At 43.4% G+C, this 9,546-nt stretch overlaps 1 protein-coding gene across 1 annotated transcript in view; it reads right to left on the bottom strand.

Moving 5' to 3' along the window:
- Positions 1-2,662: 2,662 nt before the first annotated feature.
- Dync1li1 (dynein cytoplasmic 1 light intermediate chain 1) overlaps positions 2,663-9,546 on the bottom strand; it is a 33,444-nt gene continuing 26,560 nt past the window's right edge. The window contains exons 9-13 of the mRNA XM_051201944.1: positions 8,269-8,328; positions 6,915-6,959; positions 6,164-6,284; positions 4,807-4,959; positions 2,663-3,509 (exon numbers count right to left, since the gene is read on the bottom strand). Coding sequence (XP_051057901.1) covers positions 3,397-3,509; positions 4,807-4,959; positions 6,164-6,284; positions 6,915-6,959; positions 8,269-8,328 — 492 coding nt within the window. The 3' untranslated portion in view covers positions 2,663-3,396. The remainder of the gene's footprint in view (positions 3,510-4,806; positions 4,960-6,163; positions 6,285-6,914; positions 6,960-8,268; positions 8,329-9,546) is intronic.

Below are 9,546 nucleotides of genomic sequence, written 5' to 3'. Positions count from 1 at the left end.
GTGGCTACCCTAGCACTGGAGAAGGACCTAAGGATAGCCTGTGCCACTTAGTGAGTTCTAGGACAGCAATGAGTATATAAAGCAGGAAAAAGCTGCTATGACAAAATATCTTTGAAAAGAGCATAAGCATTTATCTTTTTGTAATTTTTAAATTACATATCCTACAGAGGGGTACACATACTACAGATCATGTGTGGAGATCAGAGAAGAACTTGTGAATGTCTGTTTTCTCCCTCTACTATATGGACCTCAGGGATTAAACTCTGGTCTCAGGCTTGGAGGCAAGCACCTTTACTTGTTGAGCCATCTTGTTGACCCCATAGCGTGAGTTTTTTTTGTTTTTTTTTTTAAGCACATGTCACTTGTCCTTTGGCTTCTTTGCTACTGGACTTATGCATGGTGAGACAGAACATTGTGGCAGGCAATGCAAAGTACGGAAAAATGATCAATTCACGGTAGACAAAGAGGCAAGAGAGGAGCCTGGGGACAAGGCCTACACAGGTACATCTCCAATGACCTTCATCTAAATAGGAATCACCTTCTAAAGAATCAATAGCACCCCTGCCCCCCCCCCATAGTACCACCAGGAAGAGCAAGTATTTAAATAATGAGCCTAAGGGGATATTTCAGATTTAAATCATAACAATAAAGACAAGTCCATCTGAAATGACTAATAGGTCAAATGTGGATGTCTTTTCTCAGCTGAGTTTTAGTAACAACACCACCTTATTAAGGGCATCCTAAAACAGGCAGAACTGGTCACACTTGTTTATACCTACTCACTACTCTAGTGCAATCGCCAAGTTTAAGAATAGCTTCTAATTTGGGTGGGAGCAGGAAGGCGAATGTCTGAAATCCGAGCATTTGGAAGTCATAGGCAGGACAATGCCAAACTCTAGGCCAGGCTGAGCTACATAGTAGGATATGGTTTCAATGTTAGGCAAGATGTGCCAGCAACAGTGGTATGACTGTTAAGGGAATAACCAACCACTTTTTGATTGACTTTTGAGGCCCTACTCCACAAGAGGATGTCCAAGCCTGATTCTGTAACGCTGGCCAAGAGCTCTTGGTCATGGAAATCATGCTTTAGAGGGGACCCACATGGTTCTGCGAGAGAGTCGTGTTGTCCAACGTACCTATGTTTATGGCTGCAGATTTGTGCTGCTTTCATCCTTGGTCAGAGAAGGTTCAGTCTGCAGTGAGGAATGGTTAATTCTGAGACTCGCTTGCGCCTTATCAAAGGGTAAGAGTGACTGCTGAGTCTTCAGCCCTGACGGGACAGCTACATCAACACCTGCTCCTCAAGCTCAGAGAAGATCACCAAAGAGGGAACACAGATAATGTAAACACTGGCTGTCTTCTAGATATGACATGGCTGCCACACTTCAATTCCCAGCAGCAGCACCTGCACAAGGCCATCAGCCAACATCTCAGCACAGATGGGAGAGGGCCTCACAAGGACCTTAGCTAAGCAGTCTGGCTGATAGCACTGCTGTGGGAAGAAGACTCATTTTTCTTTGAGGGATGTGGCTGCTAGTAGTAGGCTGCCCATGCTGCTCACTGGGTAGCCCCAAGCCCACGTGTTTAACTGAACTCAGTGGGCTATTAAAAAATGTAAGACACGTGCTGGGAAGGGGATATGTTGGAGGAGGGTCAGCAGAGTTAGAAGGGAATATGATCAAAATACACTGTATATATGTGTACATATACTCTCAAAGAATAAAATACCAAAATACCAAAACAAGAAAATCCCAACTACACCCATTAACTAAGAGTCTACAGGGCTGGTGAGATAGATCACTGGGTAAAGGCACTTACTGCCAACCTGACACCAAAGCCTCATTGCCAGGACACACACAGCCGAAGGACAAAACCAACTATAAAAGCTGTCCTCTGACCTCTAAATGCATACATGCACCAGGGCACGTGAATGCCTAGACATAAACACACACAAAGTTTTGGTTCTTTAAGGTTCTATTTTTATTCATAGCAATGTTGGTATAAGAAATTGTCCTGGTTTGGCAGTGGTAGCACCCACCTTTAATCTCAGCACTCAGGGGGCACAGGCAAGTGGATCTCTGTGAGTTCAAGGCCAGCCTCATCTACAAAACAAGTTCCAGAAAAGCCAGAGTTGTTTCACAGAGAAACCCTGTCTCTGGGGAAGAAAAGAAAAAAGACACCATCTTGGCTGGGGCATGGCTCAATGGGTAGAGGGCTTGCCTATCATGCCCAAAGCCCCATATTCAATCTTTGGTGCCACAGGAAAAAAAGGCACAGTGGTGCATATCCACAATCCCAACACTGGGGACGTAGAGACAGAAGGATCAGGAGTTCAAGGCCAGCCTGAGCTACATGAGTCTGTCTCAGACATTCCCACACACACACACACACAAAACAAAGGAGGTAGGAAAAAATTTAGACTACATAGTGAATAAAAAAAAAAAAAACCTGTAATTCCACCCACCTATGGGAGAAGGTACTGATTAAGAACTCCCAAATAAAACTCATGAGTGAATTTCACCTGTTCATTTGCCTCTGAGAAAGATCAGAATGCTTAGTAATCTTTTTAAGTCAATCATTTCAAATTACTAACAAATTTCATTCCTTAGCTGACAAATCAAACTCAAATATAAGAAAAGGCAACACATTATTTGACCCTGAATGCAGAGAATAAATACTTTATTAACTGATTACAGTTGAAAGTCACGAACAAAAAAGGAGTATATTAAGGCAGAGCCATATATATATGTATGGACACCTGCAAAGCCGGTTCTCTCTTTACATGTTCATAACCTCTGCACCTCTCACACTCAGGTGATGTGTTTGCTTTCTTGACCACAGGAGCATCTTGGCCAACGGCTCTAAGCCTTTTAGTCGTAACTTACACCATCATGGAGTGGGCCTCAGGTGGACTAACTGCTCCTGGTGTGAGATCTGACAACTGATCAGCGTTCTTCCGAAAAAAAGTAGGCATCTTTAACAATGATTGCAATAGTCTTACCTAAAACAATTTAGACTTCTGAGTTAATCAACTGCCCAAATCACATATTTTTCTGCACGTCCCTAAATACTCCTATGCAGCTTATACAGCCTGGAGAACAGGGTCACCTGGCTCTATTGCAGTCTTACACAGTCTGATATTTTTTTTTCAAAGTCCAAAATTACTTCCTTATGCAGAACAGCAGTGCAAACAGTTATTCTACATAATGTAAAATTGTCTTTTGTCTTTCTTCTGTGTAGCTCCTCTTTTAAAAATGGGCAGTCACCAAAAAAAAAAAAAAAAAAAAAAAGTCTGTCTGTAAAAGCTTCCAGGCCCCTAACTTCCACTTGGAAGGAAAAGGCAGAGGCAAGCTGACGTTACCCAGGAGAATGAACAAATGGCTTTGTTTGGTGTCTTCAGGAGGCTTCTCCTTCCGTGGGAGATGTGGGTGTTGTAGGAGAAACGGAAGCAGGCTTCCGTGTGATTCTGTCTAGCTCTGCATGAACATCTGAGAGCACAGGCTTCTGGCCTACAGTGTGTTTCAAAGAGAAATAACAAGTGTTAGACATAGTCTTCAACTTGAAACCCACCATGCTTTCACTGACTTTACACTGCCTACTAAAGCAGCCCATGGTGGCTAAGGCAGAAGACTGCTGAATAAGCTACTACACAGCAAGGCTCTGCATTGGGGGTGAAGGTGGCAAGTGAAAATAATAGCCAGGTGGAGTGGTCAACGCCTATAATCGCAGCATGCAGGAGGCTGAGAAAGGTAGACTGCCATAAGATTATGTCTAATCTGAGCTACATAGTAAGTTTCAGGACACATTTCAAAAAAAGAAAAACAATAAAAAACTTTATGTAGTCTACTAAGTTACATAAACATCCTTAAAAATACAGCTCCTCATTTTAAACTGAGAGGCACTGCACTGGTACCTATCATTTAGCCTCATCTGTGGGTTTTGTCATTTCTATTTTAGGGCACGGGGCAGTGAGTAATCAGCAAACAGCCGAGCTGAACATCTAGACAGGGAGTGAGAGCTGCCTCCAAAGGAGCAGTCGGTATAGATGACAGAGACCCCAGAGCACTCCTAGCCTGCTGAGGGTAACACAGTCCAACCCTCTGAAACTCCAGCCAGTCTCCTATCTTTGAATGTAAGGGTTGGTGAGATGGCTGAGCAGGTAAAGGCACTTGCCACCAAGCCTGATGACCTGAGTTTAATCCCTGAGACGCACGTGGTGGAAGAAAACTGAAGCCACAAAGTTGTCTTCTGACCTCTCCCCACACAAATTTAATAATCATGACATGACCCAGAACTCCGATCTCAAATATTGCCCCAACTTATTAAAAACCTAAGTTCACATAAAAGTTAACACTCTTAGCAGCATTATTCAAAATGGCCAAGAGAGAGAGAAACAGAGAGAAAGAAAGAGAAGGAAAGAAGGAGGGAGGAAGGGAAGAGGGAAGGAAGGAAGGGAAGAAGGAAGGAAGGAAGGAAGGGAAGAGGGAAGGAAGGAAGGAAGGAAGGAAGAAAGGAAGGAAGGAAGTGAATAGTCAAATAAAGTGTGGCTTACCCACACAAGGATGTGTTACAGCTCCATGGAAAGGGAGCTTGAACACAGCTAAGACTGCAGCTGTGTGAAGGCCAGCTAGGCAGGCCCCAGAGAAGGAGACCAGAGGCCAAGACACTGGAAGGCATGGAAAGTTTGACTTTCTTTTGAGAGAAACGTGAGCTGTAACTAGATTCTGTGACAGCGTCTAAAGCCACATGTGACTTCATCTTACATCACACCCAGGAAGACTGTACCCCCTGCTCAGGAGGCTCTACCTGACTTTTTGGCGGAGGGTGGCAAGCCGCTGCTTCCCCCTGCAGCCCCTCCTCCAGGACTGCCCCCGACTCCGGGGCCTCCAGGGGACCCAGTCTTCTTACTCAACAGGCTGTTGAAGAAGTTTGCCAGGACACCTTCGCTCGTTGCTCCAGCTTTAAAACAAACAAACGAGAAGTATTTTAGAACGAAGACTATTTCTACTTCTGTCTACTCACACACAGAGCAATCACAGGGATAGATGTTTCTTCTTCATTCATTCATTATTATTGTGTGTCTGCCCTGGGTGAGCGTGTGGGTGGTAGTGGGTGTGGCACCACACTGCACGAGCCTGAGCATAGGCACAGAGCATGTACGTGTGAAGCAGAGGACCAACTCCAGCAAGTAGTCTGGGGGCTCCGCAAGCACTTGACTTGCTAAGCCATTTTGCCAGCCATAAAGTAGTATTCTAAAAGGCCAAAGGTATTATTTATCTTATTTATATTATTCTGTGTGTATGTATGCATGTGAGCTACACAGAGACCAGAAGAGGCACTCCCCTAGACCTGCAGTTACATATGGATGAGCTGCCATGTAGGTTCTGGGAACTGAACCCAGGTGGTCTGCAAAAGCAGCCAGTGCTCTAAACCACTGAGCCAGACGTCTAGGCAGCCTTGGGCCAAAAGTATTTTAAACATACATGTTAGATGCTAATATACCTCTCTCACACACACACACACTTTTTAAAGTTTTAGTTACTTATTCATTCATTCATTCATTTCTCAAGACAGGGTTTCTCTATGACAGCTGTCCTGGAACTCACTCTGTAAGCCAAGCTGGCCTTGAACTCAGAGATCAACCTGCTCTGCATCCTAGGTGCTGAAATTAAAGCTGTGTGCCACCACTGCCAGCTACCTCTACCTTTTAAAAGAGCTTCATAACCCTTTTTCACTTCAACTGTGTGTGTCTCTGTGTGTGTGTGTGTGTGTGTGTGTGTGTGTGTGTGTGTGTGTGTGTGTGTGTGTGTCTGTGTGTGTGTGCAGGTTACAGGACAACCTGAAGGAGTAGTTCTCTCCTTCTACCAATTGGGTAGCTCTAGGGACTGAACTCAGGTTGTCAGGCTTGGTGGCAAGTGCCTTTACCAGCTAAACCATTTAATAGGTAAACCTAGGTTACTTATTAATTACCAACATTAATTTCTCCAGCAGTCTTCCACAGGAGAATAATTAAAGCTTTACCATTAGCACAGTGATGCACTGAGAAGACACCGTGGTGTGTGCAACCTGATTATGAGCGCCCATCTACAACAAAAAGCTTAGGGAATATGGAGCAGAAAAGGAAAACATTTCAGTAGATTCATTATAAAACATACTGCTATACCTTTCATGTTTGGATCAATTTTTTTTGACCCTGCAGGGATGGGAGACACACTGGCAACATTGGATGACACAGATCTGTTTGGTGTTCGAGGGGAGCCTCCAGGGACTCTTGGAGATGCATCCTAGGTTAAAAAAAAAAAAAAAAAAAAAAGCAGAAATATTAAAAATTAAAACCTTCACAATTAAGAAAAAAGCATTCTGTTACTATCCCCACCTGTTCTGCTAGCTTTTACACTACCACTCATTGATAAAAAGCTAACAATCCCATCCTCATTATTAGGGAACGACACAGACCTGGCACATTTTAGGGTACCAATGACTACACTAGTGGCAAGGAGCAAAGTACTGGATAAGGAAGTGTGTGTAGCTTTGAGCACAAGCTTGACGGACAAAGCTGATTCCCAGCTGTATGATCAGGCATGTCATGATCCTCTCTAGGCCCCCTTACCCGTCTACAACACGGAACTATTAAGTAAAAGGACTCCTGTGTAAGACTGCTCTGAAGGTTTGTAAAAGCACACACACAGCTTGTGTAGTGACACACAGGTATAAAATCAGCACCGAAGAGACCTTTATATTTCATTGTTCTAAAAAGGAGTACAGAAGAATTGTCAACTGAAGCTTATACTGAAGCGTGTGTGTGTGTGTGTGTGTGTGTGTGTGTGTGTGTGTGTGTGTGTGTGTGTACCTTAAGAGAGCTATAACAACATGTGTTGAACATAAATAGTTTTGTCAAAATCTGTTATACTGACCACAGGTCTTCCAGCTGCAGTTGGTGGTTGCTTTGCTAAAAGGGACTGGAGGAAAAAAGAATTCTAATTTAGACATTCATAGAATACTGTCTTTTTAAAGAAAATATACAGTTTTTCATTTTTTAAAGACAGTGTTTCTCTGTATAGCCCTGGCTGTCCTGGAAGTCACTATGTAGACCAGGCTGGCTTCAAACTCAGAGATTTGCCTGCCTCTGCCTCTTAAATGCTGGGATTAAAGGCTTACACCACCAGCACCTGGCCACGGCTTAACTTTTACATCTGTAAGCACATTAACCTTAAAAATAACCATGGGCCAGGCACTTTCAGCACTCAAGAGGACGAGGCATGTGGATGCTTGTGAGTTCCAGGCCAGCTGGGGCTACACAGTGAGACACTGTGTCAAAAATAACTAAGTAAGCCAGGTGGTGGTAGTACCAGCCTTTAATCCCAGCACTTAGGAGGCAGAGGCAGGTTGAGCTCTGTGAATTCAAGGATAGCCTGGTCTACAAAGCAAGTCCCAGGACAGTGAGAGCTACACAGAGAACTCCTGCCTCAAAATGCCTGCCAACCAACCAACCAACCAACCAACCAACCAACCAACCAACCAATCCATAAATAAGTAAGTAAATGAGAGGCTGGAAGGATGGCTCAGCTGCTAGGAGTACTGGCTGCTCTTCCAGAGGACCCGGGTTCAATTCCCAGCTCCATATGGTAGCTCACAACCATCCAAAATCCAGTCTTAGGAGATCCTACAGCTCTCTTCTGAGCTCTTTGGGCATCAGGCATACACTTGGTACACATATCCATGCAAGCCAAACATTCATATATGGAAAATACTTTTTTAATTAAAATAATTTAATTTTTTAAAAAAGTTAAAACCAGCCGGGGTGATGGTACTACATGCCTTTAACCCCAGCACTTGGGAGGGAAATTTTTGTTAAGTTCAAGGCTAGCTTGGTCTACAGAGTAAGTTAGTTCCAGGATAGCCAGGGCTACACAGAAAAATCCTGTCTTGCAAAACTAAAAATTAAAAAAAAAAAAAAAGAAAGAAAGAAAAGGAAAGAAAAGAAAAGCAATCTCTAGCATGATGGTTAAAAGGGCAGACATTTGCCATCTAGCCTGATGAACTGAATTCAATTTCCGGGAGGACCAACCCCCAAAATTGTTCTGTAACAACACAGGAGCAGTGGCATGCATGTGCACCTTACCCCACCTCACACACACTAAATAAACAAACAATGTAATAAAATGTAAATATAAGATAGTTATACAGATATTCACAGGGCTCAAAGGCAACGGAAAACACCTTTGTATAATTAATTATACCCAGGCCACCTCTAAAGTGACTTCATACCTGTAACTTCATGAGAAACACTTGGTCATCTTCTGCCATGATCTCCTTCTCGTGCACAAACTGAAAGAAGTCGGATGAAATGAGTGAGTGGAATACTTTTTGCTAACACACCAATAACTTCCTGGCTTAGGCTCACTGAAAGACAGTTCAAGAGCTTTAACGTTACCTCTCCTTGCTTAAGGGACGGCCTAATGCGGTTGTGTAATTTTGTTAGCTTTATACTGAGAAACTGCAGAGGAACAGTGGCCACCACTCTGTGTCCCAGCTCTAACAGTCTCCCTGTCAGAGTGGCCACTTCTACAACAGCCCCTCAGGCCGTCTTCTTAGTCCCTCAGCACACAGTTCCCACCATCACTTGATAGATGAGCCATGCATTAGAGCTCGTGCTGCTGTTTTGAGAGGGTCTCACTCTGCAGTCCTCGATGGCTTGGGACTCATTATGTACATCAGGGTGGTCTCACACTTGCGCCAATCCTCCCAGACCTGTTTCCAACGAGCTGGGATTACAGGTGTGTACCACCAGGCCCAGCTATATGTCCCATCATTATTGTATGTGCGTGCCTGGGTGCAATGAATGAAGGACACCATAAGCTGAATCACGTTGGCCAAGAAGCGGGGTGTGGGGGAGATGACTCACAGTTAAGAGTGTGTACTGATCCTGCAGAGGACCTGGGTTAGGTTTCTAACTCCAACGATGGACAGCTCACAACTCACTGTAACTCAGCTGCAGGGGATACAATGCCCTCTCCTGATGTCTGTCTATGGGCAACCATGCTCCTCCATACATACACCCACACCCACAGACATGCCCATACACAAATAAAAACGGGAACATTTTTGTATGGCTTTCTTTTTTATCCATTTCTTTTAATAGCTATCCAAACCAAATTAACATGTTGATTCATTTTTCACTGGAGCTTGCTTTTCTCACAACTCAACAACCCACACACAGAAGACAGATGCACACTGTGAATACTTCAAATACGGTTTATAATATATATTCCATCAATATTATTTTTCCTAAAATGCTGTGTTAAATCTTTAAGGACGATTACATGTAAATATTCATTTTATGTTATTTCCAGAGACATCTAGGTCTGTACTTAACTACTCAATATTATGTATGTACAGCTAAATACAAAGTCATGATGTACACATAAGAAAAGTACCTTCTGGAACATGATTTAACAGTCCTAAAGTAAAACCTTAGCCAGGACTAAAACAAAATGAGAAGTTTCAGATAGCTATGAGCCAATACAGGATATCAGTGAATATGGT

Source organism: Phodopus roborovskii, unplaced genomic scaffold, assembly GCF_943737965.1.
Source record: "Phodopus roborovskii unplaced genomic scaffold, PHOROB, whole genome shotgun sequence".
NCBI lineage: Eukaryota > Metazoa > Chordata > Mammalia > Rodentia > Cricetidae > Phodopus > Phodopus roborovskii.
Note: the sequence above shows the minus strand (reverse complement) of the source record. Positions and strands in the feature narration are given on the sequence as shown.